Here is a 16550-nt window from a genome sequence, read left to right as displayed (position 1 = left end):
TCTCTCCCACTCACTCTTGAGAAGTGGCATTATAACCTGACACTCTCCCAAGAGTCCTTGTGATGAAAGAGAAATCCAGTTAAGTATCTGGAGCAATTTCCCCTCATCCTAATCCCCCTTCCCACCACCCCGCCCCCCCTTACACTCTGGAAAGGCAATGATGTACAGCGAGGGGACGAAATAACACAAATGGCATAGTATCAAATACTAAATGAGGAGAAGAGACAACATTTCGCTTCAAAAGAGTGTCATCCATCTTTCTAGCGGCCTTCAATGTGTGTGTGTGCGAGTGTGTGTGTGTGTGTGTGGGGCGATATTACTCTCCTTCAAGAGGAATAGCCGCCCGTTCTTTTTCAAAGATGAAGAGGTGGAAACCTATTTCACACTCTGTGCTCCAGAACATGCCATAAAGGTTAAGTGGTGTTTACATATGGTGATTGTGGCGGCCAGGAGGAAGCCTGACCTGATCTCCAGGATGATAAAAGCTCTTTTGAATTTGTTTTATTTGATTCTGATGGATATCTCTGCCACTCACCACCACCTGTCCTCCCCTCACCTTTCTCTCTCCAGACTATGAGAAGATGTTTGGCACCAAATGCCACGGCTGTGACTTTAAGATTGATGCCGGCGATCGGTTTCTGGAGGCCTTGGGCTACAGCTGGCACGATACGTGCTTCGTCTGTGCTGTAAGTCACTTTGATTGATCTGGCTCCCTGCGGGGCTCCGGCTCTTCTGGCCGTCCCAGCACAATGCCACCTGAACAATCTGCCTCTGTCTCAGAACCCCTCTGTCACCTGCACTCTATATCACTCTTTCTGTCACTCTGTGAGGGAAAACTGAAAGTAAATGGAGTCAAGTAAATAATATGCGCCTGCCCTGGCCAGTAGGAAATAGTGTGAATTCACATTGGCAGTGTTAAAAGTGTGGTCTATGTCCCGGTTTCTCAATCTGTCTGTCTGTCTCCTTTCATCTTTAAAGCTCTGCCAAATCAACCTGGAGGGGAAGACGTTCTACTCAAAGAAGGATAAGCCCCTGTGCAAAGGCCATGCCTTCGCTCCAGTGTGAGAGCGAGCTCCGTCTTCAGAGGAAGGAACGCTTCTCTCCCTGCTCTCTTCACCCCGCTCCGCCCTCAGGCACACGTTCTACATCTCTTCTTCGCCAGCCACACACCGAGTCACCCTTTTTTCTATCCTCCAGACTTTGTTTCTATATATGACGCTTACCGTTAGCTTTACATACTGTTCCTTTGCTAATAAAACAGTCCACATGTTACTGCCTGTAATAACGAATGCTGTTGTGTTGTAAAACTGGAAGTAGTCAAGGAATTGTTTCACGTCATCACCAACTTTTTACGTCCTATTTAGAATCAGACCTTTGAAAAGTGCCCTTGCAGTTCATCTACATTTAATTGTAGTCGTTAGTGAAGATTTTTCACAACTCTACTAATGTCCTCCTTGTTCAGTCTGAAGAACGATCAGCTCAGTATCTCCCCAGTTGAAAGGAGTCGTTTAGCCTTTAATGTCACATATTGCAGTAATGATCTGCCACTACTCCTCTGCTGTGTGGAGAAGTGGTGGCCTCGTTCAGGACCCCGGCCCACTCATGACTCCTGCTGCAGTGCCTATTAACGTAATGGCGACCAGTCAAGCAGAAAAGGGGGTGTCCTATTTCTGCTCGGCTGGACCCCTGCTCCTCTCCACAGAAGCAGCGACTGCAGAATGTTCTCTGATGAGCCGCAGCTAAAGGTAGGAGGGGAGTAGTTAACAACGTCCTGTATTAATCCTCAATTGATCCACTTTTAAATGTCACAGCGACAAAAAGAACGTGCTACTTGTTTTAAATGTTCCACTGCTAGGAGACGAATCAAAGCCTTTGAAATTATCATTTATTTTGACATTTAAATGTAAGAAAACAAAAACACAAGTGATATTTGTCCCTCGTGTTTCCTGATATTGTGATTATTCCTCAGTGCTTTCCTGTCATGGCTGGATATGTATTTATATTGCTGCAGAATGGGCCTGTAAGTGTTGTTTTTATAGCTGTTGGGCGTTTCAAATAAAAATAATGCAGTAATGCCAAGCACTGAACCCATCTGTACAATTTTCTATTGATGTTCTGGCTTTCTGCTCTCACCAACACCTGCTCCCCGACAAGAGGACAATGGACTTTATGTTTTCATTTTTGTTGTGAGTACTAAAAGTGCTCTAAAAAATACAGCTGTTGTAAAAACCCTGGATAAAAGACCCTAGTAAACCCTACAGTGTTCTCTATATAGAAAACAATCTAGTATTCTTTCCTCCATTCATTTAATATTTGCAGCTTTATGCTATCTCCATCTGATTGGGCTTTTTATTTAACTCAAAATTGAATTATAAAATGTCCGATATTCCTTTAAACCAGACATTGTGTAGAGTAATGCAAATACACTTTACAGTATAGATTTTCCGCTTTGATGTGCGACAGTCAATGTTTCGAGTGAGAGATCCAGTCATTGATTTAACAATATATAATTTATTTACAACAATTTCAGGTTGAATTACTATACATACCTTTCTGAAATGTCATAGATAGATATATATACATAAGGCCAAGTAAATACTTGAAAGCACTTAGAAACGAATTTCCAAAATTCTACCCACAAATCCATATCATTGTCCAAAAAGTACAGAAAATCTCCTTTAGCAGAAGATCCTCCATTGCCACAAAAGTTTTGACAACATTTACATTGACGATAGGAACACAAAAGGTACAAAAAATAACGAACAAAACTAAAAGATTATACAATTGCATAAGCGCTGTGGCATGTAATAAATACAGCATTTTTGACTTGCAGAAAGGCAAGGAACATTGAATCAAGGAACTAAATATAAAAACCATCACAAGTACAGAAGTCTATCGTTCTCACACACGCGCGCACACGTACGCACGCGTACGCACACACGCATAATGAGTGACACAAAGTACAATTGTGAGATGTAACAATTTCCCCAACACTTTGAAGGAAATGTGATTACACATCTTACACCACCCTCAGCTGTATTCATCACACGCTCAAGTCATTTTAGATATGTTGGACAAGTTAGATGTGAACATGGCGGCTGGTGAATTACAATACGGAAATGTGCTTCGACAACACAATGACAGGGGTGATAAAGGTTCACACACTGACTGTACAACTGCCGTGGCTCATCTAGACGTGCTGTGTCAACACAGGCTTGTCAGTCTCCTGGAACTGATGTCCCCCAAAGCAGCCTCCACACAGTTCCAGTGTCGTGATCACTCAGCATTAGGGACTATTTCCACCTTGTATTTAAATGCTTACAGTTAGAGAAATAATAAGCTAGACATATGCAGATTAAGGACGAACAAAATATGTAGAGAAATTTCCTGTAAAACAGTCTCTAAACCCTTAACACTGCAAAAAGTCTTCACTGCTAGATCGCCAAAGAACAGTATATAGGCAAACACGTCACGGTTTAGACTTGACAAATGCTGCGCCAGTTAGTGTCTTTTTTTGGCTTCATATTAAAATATAATTTACATTTCTTTACAAAGGGACAAAATAAACTGACACATATTACCGCTTGAACGAACAGCATTTACTTGCATCAAAGACAAAAGCGAGGAAATGAGATAAAGAAAGGATTAGGACTTCAAGCCCGCACTTTAGAGACAGCAACTGACTTCTATTCTGAGAGTAAAACCACGCTGAAACGATATGCAATGGATACGACGTGAGGATGTAGTGGCCTCAAATGATACTCATAAAACTTTGGTTACCAATTCTGCTGATATACAGTATGCAACGTGACAGCACACGGCTGGTATAGAAAAAGTATTTACATATTACATGTGACGACGATCCATTTCAACATGAAAAGATTTATTTAAGGTGATATCGCCATTTTATCAGAAAGGGGCTTGATCCAAGGTTTTCTCTAAGTTAATAAAAAAAGTTATTTGATGGCATCTCTGCATCCAATTGTACAGGGGCTTGTAAAAACGTGTTGGTTAATAGGAGGCGTGTTTGTTAGGATGACAGGGGCCAACAGGTGCCGAGATGCCACACACTAAAATAAAAACATCCTTTTCCCCACTACAAGGAAACACAAGTGTACATTCCAGATATCTGACAATCATAAAGCGGCTCCAGTTAGTGTTAAAGGTTGAAGCCACAGGAGCTTAGGAATCAAACGGGCTCTCTATAGCTTCAACAACTTCACATGCAACCCTGAGGCAGACGCAGAGATATGGCTAATTGGGATTGCTCACACCTTTTCAAGCTTTGTTACTAAAACAGTGGACTTTAAAGATACTCTGTGTATTAATGTTGCCAGACCTTAAATCCATTAATACAAAAGAAGAACTGTAACATTAATGCAAAGTAGCACAATATAATAAGCAAATGCGTGGTTGCAGTTTATGAATCTGCCGGATCATTTTTTTGCCACACTGGCTAGAAATCACAAAAGGAAAGACCCTTCAAAGCATCTTTAGTGAACAGAAGCGTGACATTATGAATAAGCCACTCGTAACTTTCCCACAGAGACAGGCCTTTCTTTGATGTGGAATACTGTTTGCCACACAGCTAATAACAATGATAGAACTTCTACCAACATTGCCTAATGAATTATGAACAAAACAACTACTCTGTAATCTGGTGAAGAAATGTGGTGCGCATCATTTTTATGGGATAATATCCCTTTGGGCCAGTAACGTCATCTCTGCTACAGAATTAACGTAATCAGGGGCAAAATGTATTTTCAGAAATGACATTTTACAACATTCAGTGTTCACATATATGCAGCTAGAAATGCCTTTCGGCCCCATGGCTCCTTCATTAGCCGTGGAATTTAAAACAAAGCAAACGCCACTCTGAGCGATTGGGGGAATAGGAGACGGGAAGTACAGTGGACGAATCAAAACCACAGGCTTCAGAAGGATATGGCTTCTGAAATATAACTTGAGAGAAGATATTACTCACTCCTCCCTCCAAAAAAGTTCAAAGAACCTAAACCGACAAATATTGATTTAGAAGCAGGAGGCTGTGAAGCGTCTCTGAATTAAGATGTCAAGATGTTACATTCACAGCAGTGATAGCGGCCGGACTAAAACACAAACACGATGAGATGGTTTTTTTGGGCCTCTGACATACAATCTATTTCCAACCTGCAGATCCAGGATGTGCTACAAGCTCTCTGTGTTTAAGGAAACAATAAAGACACGCCTGTATATTATCACACGGGTTGGCGAGGGGACGCTCACAGACCCTAATGACGGAAATATGTTCAATGTCTGAGATTAGGGTGGTGGTGGTGGTGGTCAGGTTTTATTGTGTGTTATAGTCCATAGGGACTTAGCTTGGCAACTGGAAGGTCACCAGTTCAAGTCCTGGAAAGACCAAGTGCTACCGAGGTGTCCCTGAGCAAGGCACCACTCCCCACACGGCTCATAATGGCAGCCCACTGCTCCTAACACAGGATGGGTCAAATGCAGAGACACCGTTTCGTTACATAGTACCTGTACTACGTAACGACAATAAGTTGAATCTTCTTCTTCTTCAATAACCAACATGCAATTGCATATTTCGCCCTGTTCTCTTTAACCTGAAATGACTGGCTCCTTATGTCACCTCCCTTTCCTTTTATGTGTATTCATTGATTTTAAATATTGGCCATCATGGTGACGTTTGCATATTGCTCCTTATTAGCCATACATGGCCTATTTGTTAATATAAAAAGGCATGAAGATAATTTAATTAGTTCTTTGACGTAAAAGTGGACCAACTTAACATTTTGATGGAAAATGACACGTATCTTCTTTTATCTCAATAATACATTTCCCCGGCACACACCCAAACTCTCATTTGGGTTTCCATTGAAAGATTCTGACTCTGCTGGATGGGATGTTGGGACTGAATCCTACAGAAAGTAATCTTCTGAGGTGGAGCAGAGGGACTCGGGGACAGCTCTGCTCTTGGATTCCTGCTGCCGTATCTCTTGTTCTTCGGTGTGTGTTCTGTACTTTTCCTCGGCACCAGTCTCTCCCCTTTTCTGGGTTAGCACTCGCCATCAGAGACCAGGAATATCATGGCTTCTTGTTTGCCAATGTCAGCCATGACCGTGGCCAGCTGGTTGATGTTGCCGCTGTGGAAATGCTGCGCCTCCCACAGGTCCAGGATCAGGGAGGTGGGGCTCGCTTTGGATGCAAAGAAACTCATGTGTCTGCAGAGAGAGGAGAACATAACCGGGAGGGAATAATGAGACGCTTTTATTGAATCAAGTGATGGGCACACATCAAAACGGACAGTATCTCATTTTCGCTACAATAACCGGGTCTTAAGAAAGCCTTTCCTGCCGGTGCTTTATAGAGCTACTGCTTTTTGTAACTCCATCAATGTCAGGTTTTATTGTGTGTTATACTGCTACATCTCGATATGCTGTGGTTGGAGCTGTAAGTAAAAAATGATAAAAGGTATACGAACAGCTCCTGAAACTGCCATCAAATACAGAATCTCCAGCAATGTTCTCTGTGAAGCTTAAGCCTCATTCCTCTTTATTTGATGTTGAAATTGCCCTAAATCCCATATTGTAAATCCTATATAGACTTTTCACAGTTAAGTCGGAAGTGACCTTTTCCATTTTAGGAGCAGAACCTTTACGATCAAGCCCAATCAATGACAACAAAGCAGTGGCCCCGGCCCGCTCTATATTTGATGTTGAGTGGGCCCTGATCCCCCCGGTCCGCAGAACATGCTTGTTTGATTTAATGGCCTTTTTCTGTTCTCCAAATGTCTGGGGCCTTAATGGCTATGTAGAGCACACATGGCTTTCAGAAAAAAGGGAGCAGAGTAAACTCTTGGCACAAAGAGAGATTGTGTTGTGTGAGTGGGAGAGGGGGTGAGACAAGAAGCCTAAAACACCCCTTTCACCTTGAGGAAAGGTTACCTCCCCATATCTTATGTGATGGTTATAAACATGTGGCTGCTTTGGCAGTACACACACTCTGCTGCTTTCAGTCGATTGGCCTGTATCGTCGGGAGAGCACAACAAAGGGAAGTTGGTCAACAAATTGTCTGGGAACAAACCTCAGTGTCATTATTCAGATAAAAAGAGAAGACAGAGCTTAGTGTGCGATGTGTCAGCCCCGCTTATTCACCTCGCTGTGTGAAACACCGGCTTATCTTGTATGGCTCAGACACGGCCGCTCGCTCAGTCTTAGGGGAGAAAGATCAAATAAAAAGGTTCTCGGCATTTTAAGTTTTATTGATTGGTCCCGTTCCGCTCGGTCTGAACGCTTTATACACGAGGAAAACAAACGCAGAACTGCAGCGTGACAGAGTGGGAAAAACACGTTGTTAAGGACAGATCAAACAATAGAGCAGTTGTTCCTTCCTGAGGCCTAAATGAGAATTCATAATGTTGAGCAAAACACTGCTAATTAAACCTGTAGTGCATCAATTCAATTTGTGATTAATTTGGATAAATAAAGTTGAGTGGACGAATTAAGTGTAGCTATTTGATCTCATTATGGGCTAGAAATGAGAACAAGGGATCAATGCGCCCCGTTTCAGGTGCTCCGGGGATAGAGTACAGTTAGTGCGAGGATGAATTGCAGTCGGCACAGATCCAAACATGTTCTGTTTCTTTGTGTTGCCGCTGATGGGCAGCTACCTTGCTACCTTACCAATTACAACTGCTAAGCAGAATGTAGCAGGTACACGTTTAGCCTCAGACTTTAAGCTGCTTACCTGTTCTGAGGAGAAAAGGAAGCAAGAAGGGGTTTGTTTTCTCTGAGAAATGATAGCAGTATCCATCAAGTCCACATTAATCCTATAAGGCTAGCTGTGTGATGAGGATTAGCTTGCTCAGGCAGAACTTTGTTACCTAAAGTGAAGGAATAACATGTGACTGCTGTGATGCACTGTGCACTGCTTTGTGTGCAATAGCTGGCTACCTTGCAACATGTTAACCTCTACGTTAGCATGACCCTTTAACATCAGTTTGATTAAACGTTCATTGTTTTTAACAAGCTGTGTGTCTAGTGTTGAATACATTATATTCTCCAGGGGATAAATGAGGCTCTGCTGCGTGTCTTCACTACCTTTGTGGTAGCTGCCTGTTCCGGCCGCTGCACAGATCATTGATCAGATGAGGCATTATGGTGCTGCACAGTTTGTATTTACCTCTCGAGTTTAAGCCTTTGTGCTAGCATTCTCCAGTCGGCGCCGTTGGGACAGGGGGCGTCCAGGCTGCTGCAGATCTTCTGCCTGATGAGGTACGGGATCTGAAAGGCGCTGGGCCCCGCTAGAGCTGTGGCGCTAATGTCCATTAGCAGGAACTCTGCGTCCACAGCTCGGGTGTCCTGCTGGGAAGAACAGCGTTCAGAACACCAGCACTGTATCATTCCTTTATTACTGAAGAAGATGCTGAATAACGGCGGTTGCATAATGAGTCGCCAGCTCTAAGACAGTTGTAATGCATAACGTTACCTTGGCAATGTTGAAGTCGAGGCTGAAGCTCTGCCCCTCCCCCTCCACCTGCCAGACGCACAGCTGGCAGGTGAGCTCGCAGGTGCTGAGGCTGAGCCGCTCCAGAGTGAACGTGCAGTGCAGGTACCGCTGGGAGCCGTTCCAGATGTGGTAGAAGGGGATCTCCTGCAGAAAGAGACACACACGGTGAAACAGGGGCTCAGCTAGAACCGCATGTCTAACACGCAGCATAACAGGACCGCCTCCCTACAATACGCTGAGATCATCATTAATTACACCGACAGAAGCTGTCAGTGTCAGGTGAACATGGCTAAATATACCGCAGGCAGCCGACTGACACTAGTAGGCTGGGGTAAAGGGAGATAATGGGCTATTACTGAGAGAGGGAGCAAACTAACAAGTAAGTGTATTTCAGGAGATAACACTATATATATATATATCTCTGGCATGAGGGACTTTTCCTCTCTTTGTGTGCATTTCTGGGCTGCGATACAAATGATGCTGATGGTGTCAAAGTTTTAACATCACTGCTTTGAATCTAAAACGCATCATGTGACGGGGTTGTGTGTAAAAGCTTTGAGCAGTAACACTGAACGGCACCAGCTCCAGGGAGTGTTTGCTAGAATGTATTCAAGGCTGACGATGTCTACATCTTTCTCTCCTTTGCTCCATATTCATGCTTCAGCTCCACATCCCAAGAGGCGCAGAGCAGTAACCCCTTAGAGAGGAACAATACAACAGGGCATACTGACTCCTGACTTCACCCTGGGATCAACAGCTGACAGGAGCTGAGCCTTGGAGGGGAGTGGGACTGCAGATCAGGCTGCTCACCAAGTGGGGGCACTGTTACCCAGGGAGACGGACTTCAGAGGGGGTGAAACGCACACAAGTCTCCACGAGGTGCCCCAGGGAGACTAAAGGCCTTTTTTGACCGCACTGCTGAGAGGGGAATAACACTTCCGAATGAACAGACACAGTCCGGAGAAATAAGCCCCTTCCTGGGTGCATTGTTGCTGCCGCTGCTTGCTTGGCAGCGCCTGTGTGTTCTCTGTGGGGACCTGGTGCTCAGTGCTCAGAGATGCAGCCAGAACATTTTCTACTTCTTTGAACAGCCATCATGGCTCGTGTGGAGGCCGGGCTGCAGAGCAGGTGCGGCGAGTGCAGGGTAGTTTTAGATATTTACATAGTGCTCTAATATTTCATCTGCGCTCCCTTTGAGAGCGACATCTCGGATAATCAATCAGAGTAAGAGGATCACAAGAGGACACACGCATACATGGAGGAGCCCACACTGAAAATGTTGCTTTGACTCCCAACGCATCACTTAAAGTTGTGCCAAGAATGGAAAGGTTATTTGGACAGAGGAGTCGTGCAGCAGCAGACTGAAAAACACTGTCTTTAAAGTGATCAACTGAAGCCAAACCAAAACACAATTAATTAAAACTCTGAGCCAACTCGGATTAAAACAACTTTCAAGAGAGACCCTCATTAACAATAAGGACTTGTGATTACTCACTTACATTGCTTTTGCAGACACAAGCTCATTTAAAATAACTCCACACTGTGGGTTTTGAATTGAGTATACAAACAGACACATTGGAAAGCCCTGTAACTGCTGCTCCACATATTTGACAGATTCAGCCAGGCACTTGTATTACAGCTCCGTGCTCCCACTCTGATCTTAAGTGACTTCCTGTGGCCTGCAGCCCAACACACCTGGTACCCGGCGAGCAGCTTGCTCCTCCAGTGAGCCTGGGGCATGTCGTGGATGGACAGGCGCAGGTTGTGGTAGCTGTCTTTGAAAAGCAGGATGTGAGGCTCGTCAATCAGCCGACCCCCGAGCTGCCGCTCCATCTGCATCACCTCCTGATGAAAGACGGGGAGAGAGGAGAGGCGTCAGGGCTCAGAGGAAACACATTAACCATCACAGTCACAGAGGTAAGTGGAAAGGTGCAAAACAATTCATAAACGTGGAGACTTCCTGTTTGGGGCATCAATCACACACAACTGTACATAGCGGTGGGACATTTTATTTTAATATTATTTAACCTTTATTTAGCCAGATGAAAACATTGAGACACAATCTCATTTACAATGCTGACCTGGCCAAGAAGGCAGCATCGTTACAGGTTACACATAACACAAAACACAGACAAATAAAATACAGAAAACACAACTAAGTAAACAAAAAGACGAAAAGCAGTCACTACATTGTGCACATTAGGACGGTAAGAAAGGTGCACTACTTATTACTGCAAGAGCAGCTGGTGGTAAGGACTTCAGACAACTTCAAACAATTTTAAACAGGCTATTGGGACAAGTGCCCTCAGTTTGAGGCGTGATTTGAAGGTCATTCCAAGACCAAGGACCATAATAAAAAGAGTCCTTTTCCCAGCCTCAGTCCGCACAGCAGGAACCTGGAACCGTATCCAGGCGCTGGATCTGAGGTTGTGAGAGTCACACACTGGAGCACATCTGGCACATATGTACAGTGGAAGCTTTCCTAAAATGGCTTTGTACAATAATAAAAACCAAAGCTGCATCCTACGCATCCTAAGTGAGGACCATCCAGTTAGGCTATACAGTGTGCAATGATGAGTCCTATAGGGTGCACTTGATATATAACGCAGCGCAGCATGGTGGAGTGGGTGAAGTTTGGCCAAAACAGTGGGACAGGCAAATCTATAGATGGTATCACCGTAGTCCAGCTGGGACAGGAATAAGCCAGAGACCAACCTTTTACGGGAAGAAGTTGAAAAACAACTTTTAAGTCTGTACAGGAAGCCAAGAGTGAATTTCAATTTCTTAGTTAGAACTTCAACGTGGTGTTTGGAGTTCAGACTTCTGTCCAAAACACACACGCAGAAACACAAACGCAGCATGAGGCAGGGCTGCAGTACATCTTAGGACAGAGAGGTAGTCTCCCTGCATGCGGCCGCAGAGCTTTAATGTCACCACAAGGTTGATCCTCTGTGTGTGTGTGTGTGTGTGTGTGTGTGTGTGCCCAGTCCCCGCCGCTGCATTAACATGCGAATACTGCAGCCTCCCCGGCCTACCAGCTACTTGTGCTGTGATGAAGGAAGTGAACGAGCCATTAGTCAACTGCTCATTGTTCTCGCATGGCGAATCCCCTTAATTTCATTTTTGTTTTTGTGCCAGGAGAGATTTGTAAATGCATGCTTAATATTTTAATCTCTGTGGGACTTGCCCAGCGGACCATTTGTCGACATCCAAATGACCATCTGGAATGGGATGATAATATCCACCCTGTTTTCATCTGATCTATCAATTAATTTTGAGCCGGGTGCTTTGTGCGGAACCAGTCTTTAAGAATCCAATACTTTGGACGGCGTTCACATGTACTACCTCCGGTCAAGAGAGCATCTTACAACAAAGACAAACAGACCTCAGAAACAAGATATGTTCTTTTAATCTGTCTGAGGAGGGAAACAAGATGGCAGCAATGTGCAAACAGATAGCCAGAATGTGCCTCAGAGTCTCGGAGACATATCTCAAAGACAGAAGCTCCAAGAGGGAGATGTGGGTATAGATAGTGGCCATATGCTGAGCGCTGCATGGCGGCATACGGTATGATTTCAGCAAAGACATCTCATTAAGGTGGAGTATGGCAGTAATTTCTATCTGCACAACACAGATTCAATTGTCTGCCCTCTTTCCCGGGAACGGGCTCGCCTGATTCCAATTATAATGGAAAGGAAGCTGTTAATTATCCATTTGGAATCTCTACCAGCTTTTGTTATTTGATGTGCTCGCACTTTTTTTCGCTTTCGGCCCCGAGAATTGCATTCCCAAGTTTGCGCAGTGCATTGCTAATTTCCATGTTTGCTTAATGCTTATCTTCTTGTTAACACGAAAATGTTAACTCCACTCCTACATTGACATTGGTTTATTCCTTTCGCCCGAATGCCGCAGCGGCACATTTAAGATGTAGAACAATCTGACTGTATGTACTGTAGTCAGCTGGAATACTCTGCTCACTGTGATGTTACCCAGACCACTTACTCAGAGTGGGAAGGTCAGACAATGGCTCGGAATCAAAGCGTCGAGGTCTAACGAGTTAATAACAGGGGGAAGTGCATTCTCCACAGAATTAAAAGCCCTGCTATTATGTCTCTTACACAGACAAAGGGCACATTATGAGGGCTCCAAAGAGGTTCATTTAACGCAGTTGTTAAGGACAATTATTTAGTTGGGGGGCGATTAGCATTGCAAATTAGGGCTGGCGGGCTTTGATCAGGTCTTTGACCAATAGCAGCAGATCTTTAGGCTTGCTAGCAAGACAGAGCATTCAGAATGCCAATTATCTGATTATCAACATATAGCTACTAGAGTGAATTCTAAGTTGCCTGTCCAGCAGTGTGTCAGGTTCAAGGCTGACACGGCAGGATTACTACCAAACATGCCACCGCCTGACAGGGACACTGAGCCCACTGAAATACAACACACAGGATGAAACACTTCCTGCTTTAAAGCACGGACACGCATGTCCTCGCTTTCAAATGACACCGTCTCGCTTGTATATTGTTTATGTGTTCCTGAGTGCCTGTGAGTGTGTATCGCAGTGGATATTTCTGCAGGGTCTCAGCATATGTTCTGGACTGAGAGAATAATGGCCCTCTTTACGCCCCATTATCCTGTTAACAAATGACAGCGTGAGCGAGCTAATAGATGAGAAGCTAAATTTAACTGTATCATTTACTCTTTCTGTGGAAAAACAATGCAGGGCCTTTGGATTAGTTTATCACATCACATATTAATCATCAAGTTGGTGCTAAATTGTGTTTGCCGTCGGTAAAGATACGTTTCTTCACCCTGACCCCTTGTACAACTGTGGACACATTAAGATGCATGAGATGGGCGAGAAGTTCAAGTACTGCGGGAGAAAAACCCCTTTTGTTCTGACGGAATTTGAGATAGCCTGTGGTGTGTGTGCAGACTGTGAATTTAGAGCCAGGCCGAGCCAAGACCCCCCCTGACATTCAATGAGGCTGGCTAAAGAGAGTGAGATAGAGCAGGGAGGAATGAAAAGAGTAGGGGCGAAAGAAGAGAGACAGAGGCGGCTTAACATTTGTGTCTCCAGGTCACTAGAGTGGCCAGCTTTAGCAGGGCAGATAACAGGATTACTGCAATCATGGCCACAGTATTTCTATGACTTCAACCCCCTTCCCACCCTTACTCACTCATCTCCCAGCCCCGCTCCTCACCTGTCCCCTCATCCTCCCGGCTTGGACCGGAGCTGGGACTGTGATGGACTGGGGCTGGGCTCCACTGGGAAACAAGAGACACTCCTACAGCTAATCTCTCCGGGCTGGTGCTGACAGAAAGAGGTTAGTGGCTGCACCAAACTCTCTCTTGCAATGAAAACAGCCAGCCATTGGATGCAGGAAATCAAAGTATTTGCAGAGGCCTATATATAAACTGTATATAAATATATAAAAAAAGAACTGGACTGGTTCAAAGCTGTGGATTAAAAGAGGCTGCTTCCCTCACAGCAAGGTCAAGCTACTACATGTGGTCTCCTATTGTTGTGGATTGGGGTGTAATAAACCGATTAACTTAACTAGCCCTGATGGGGATTAAAGCTAACGTTTGATCAGTTAATTAGTCAAGCTACATGTCATGAAACATAGGGAGATTCACAGGCTTTAATATCCTCATAAACTTATCCTCAACCCGCGTCTCTTAGCAATGTTGTGTCCCCCCACGTGTTTAAAAAATGTGCATTCATAGTGACGATCCATTTGAAGAGCGGCTCTTTTCAGGCAAATGCACTTGTTTATAGAGAGTCGCCTGGCTGTGTGGGCTCCATACATCTGTGTATTTGTCAGCGGGATGTGACAGGCTTTTCCTCTCTGACTGAGAGTCCATCAGTCTGAGCTCCAGTGGCCGTGCCCGCTACAGTCAACTCTGATTAATAACTACAAATAGAAGGGACTTGTCTGCTCAGTTATAAATGGGGACTGTGTTTGCTTCGGAAAATATGCACATTCGGCCTGATAAATCACAGAGCGGGGCGGCAGAAAACAGCACACAGGAATATAATATGGAAACAACTTCTCTGCTGGGTGCAGTGATAAAGCCGACTGCCTAGTTTAACTTAATGCCAGCAATTACTGCGCTATGCTCTTCGGTATTTATCTTCCTGTCGGTAACTATGTTGATGGAGTGATCAGAAAAACAGTTTGCATTACACTCTGTGAAGCCTGGGTTTCTCTCCTCCGAGACATTAAAGCCAAACGCTTCTGTTCAGATGTAGCTGCTGCTCAGGAGCTCAGGAAGGAAGCGCCACAGTGGAGGGAGCACATTAAGAGTTTATGGGCCTTTTTAAACACAAATAAGAATAATAGCTTGAGGTCAAACACTGTATAAAAGACTCCAGGAGCCACAGTTTAACCAGTTGGACATCAATTAAACACCCATTTAACACTCGAACATACATTTTTACAATCGAGAGACTAAAAGCTAAATGTATTGGCCTTGTTACATGAATATTGATGAAAGCGTAAATTCTGTAGTCTGAAATACAATACTGGGAGTACAAAGAAACTCATTTCCTCACCATTTGGGAAAATGTATGGCTGTTAAATGTCACATAAACTCACTACAATTATGATTCAAGAGACCACAAAGCATGACAGCGGCTCTGTGATTACATTTAGGCACAGCAGGGCCTTGAGCCCAATGCTAACGTCAGCATGCTCATCGTTTACATGAAAAATGCTTATGTTAACAGGTATGATATTAACCATGTTTTTAAAACAAAGTAAAGCTATTGCTAAAGGGGGAAGTCAGGATATCACACAAGTCAGGATGAATTTCTGGGGACATGACGGTTTATTTAAAAATAAACAAGGCAATATATCCAATAGGCCTAGTTTGTTAAATAGAGATTTTTCTATGTGAACCAAAGTAATGGATGAACATCCATCAATAGAGCTTTGCTGCTAACATGGCACAAAAAAAATTGCAAAATGTACTGGATTAGTATTTATGGTGGCCTCATAAATTCTAACACTCGATACATAAAAACTGACTTATATTTCAACCTCCATGAGAAGAGTAAATCTGACTGGTTTATAATTCATGTAACACTGTCCTTAAAGGATGTAAAGGAAGAACATTTGATTATCAATAAACATGTTTTTATGTTCCACTATTCAACATGGTTTATGCTCAGCGGTAAACATACTGAGCATTTTATTCATCAAACCAAAAGCTGACAGATTGTGAATTCCGCAGCTAAAAATAAAAAAACAGCCGCACCATATTTCGATCCTATAACGACACCTTTCTGGCCCCCATCCAGTTTAATTAGATGATGCTGTTAGGTATGTCTCTGTATTGAATCAGAGGCTTGCTTCACTGCAGGTGTTTCAATCAGTGGTGGGATGGCACAACATCAGTGAAGCCTTCCCACAGGTCTTGCTGGGAACAAGCGAGTGCACAGTGAGGGCGCTACCAAACGCAGATCATGTCTCCTCTGCTGCTGCGCCAGCCTTGGCTGGGCCCATCAAGAGTGGGACACACATTAAATATTAACTTAATTGGTCCCAGCAGAGACCTGCCAACATACGGCAAGCATCAGACGGAAATGTCACTGTTTCCCAAGAGTCCCCACACACTTAGGATCAAAGACAATAACATTGGTTCTAATCTGCTGTAATTTGGAGATAAGAGATTGTGCATTAGTGTAGAGTGTAGCAGTTGTGTATGTGTTAGTGGGCGTGTGCACATGTCATTTTCGCTGATGGAGGATTGTCAAAGAAGACTGACAGCCCAGCGGGGGACTGGAGAGAAAACCTCAGTAGGATTTCCACAGATCCTTCTGCATCCGAGCAGCCAGCAGAAAAAGCAGAGAAATGTCTTTCTGCTCGGTTTTTTCACCTCCCATCAAAAGTACAGCCGCTTTAATGCATGGAATGTCAACTTCTTGTCTGAAAAACGTCATAAAATTCACATGTGCTGAAGGTGTACTTGTACATCAGCAGAAACATAAAACAGGCTGCTGTGGCGCTGCACAGCACCACACACGGCTACT

At 44.0% G+C, this 16550-nt stretch overlaps 2 protein-coding genes across 8 annotated transcripts in view; one reads left to right on the top strand and one right to left on the bottom strand.

Moving 5' to 3' along the window:
• Window positions 1-2087, top strand: part of pdlim7 (PDZ and LIM domain 7) — a 33074-nt gene extending 30987 nt beyond the window's left edge. For all 3 annotated transcript variants that reach the window (XM_034092653.2, XM_034092654.2, XM_034092655.2), the window contains 2 exons: window positions 571-686; window positions 979-2087. In XM_034092653.2, the coding sequence (XP_033948544.1) occupies window positions 571-686; window positions 979-1065 (203 nt within the window). In that variant the 3' untranslated portion in view covers window positions 1066-2087. The remainder of the gene's footprint in view (window positions 1-570; window positions 687-978) is intronic.
• A 404-nt stretch (window positions 2088-2491) lies between these two features.
• Window positions 2492-16550, bottom strand: part of unc5a (unc-5 netrin receptor A) — a 135734-nt gene continuing 121675 nt past the window's right edge. For 3 of the 5 annotated variants that reach the window (XM_034093014.2, XM_034093011.2, XM_034093012.2), the window contains 4 exons: window positions 10208-10357; window positions 8492-8656; window positions 8186-8367; window positions 2492-6224 (listed from right to left, as the gene is read on the bottom strand). In XM_034093014.2, coding sequence (XP_033948905.1) covers window positions 6059-6224; window positions 8186-8367; window positions 8492-8656; window positions 10208-10357 — 663 coding nt within the window. In that variant the 3' untranslated portion in view covers window positions 2492-6058. The remainder of the gene's footprint in view (window positions 6225-8185; window positions 8368-8491; window positions 8657-10207; window positions 10358-16550) is intronic. The other 2 variants (XM_034093015.2, XM_034093013.2) reach the window with 1 other exon arrangement.

This window comes from Pseudochaenichthys georgianus, chromosome 10, assembly GCF_902827115.2.
Source record: "Pseudochaenichthys georgianus chromosome 10, fPseGeo1.2, whole genome shotgun sequence".
In the NCBI taxonomy this organism is placed as follows: Eukaryota; Metazoa; Chordata; class Actinopteri; order Perciformes; family Channichthyidae; genus Pseudochaenichthys; species Pseudochaenichthys georgianus.
This window is presented reverse-complemented; position numbering and strand designations above follow the sequence as displayed.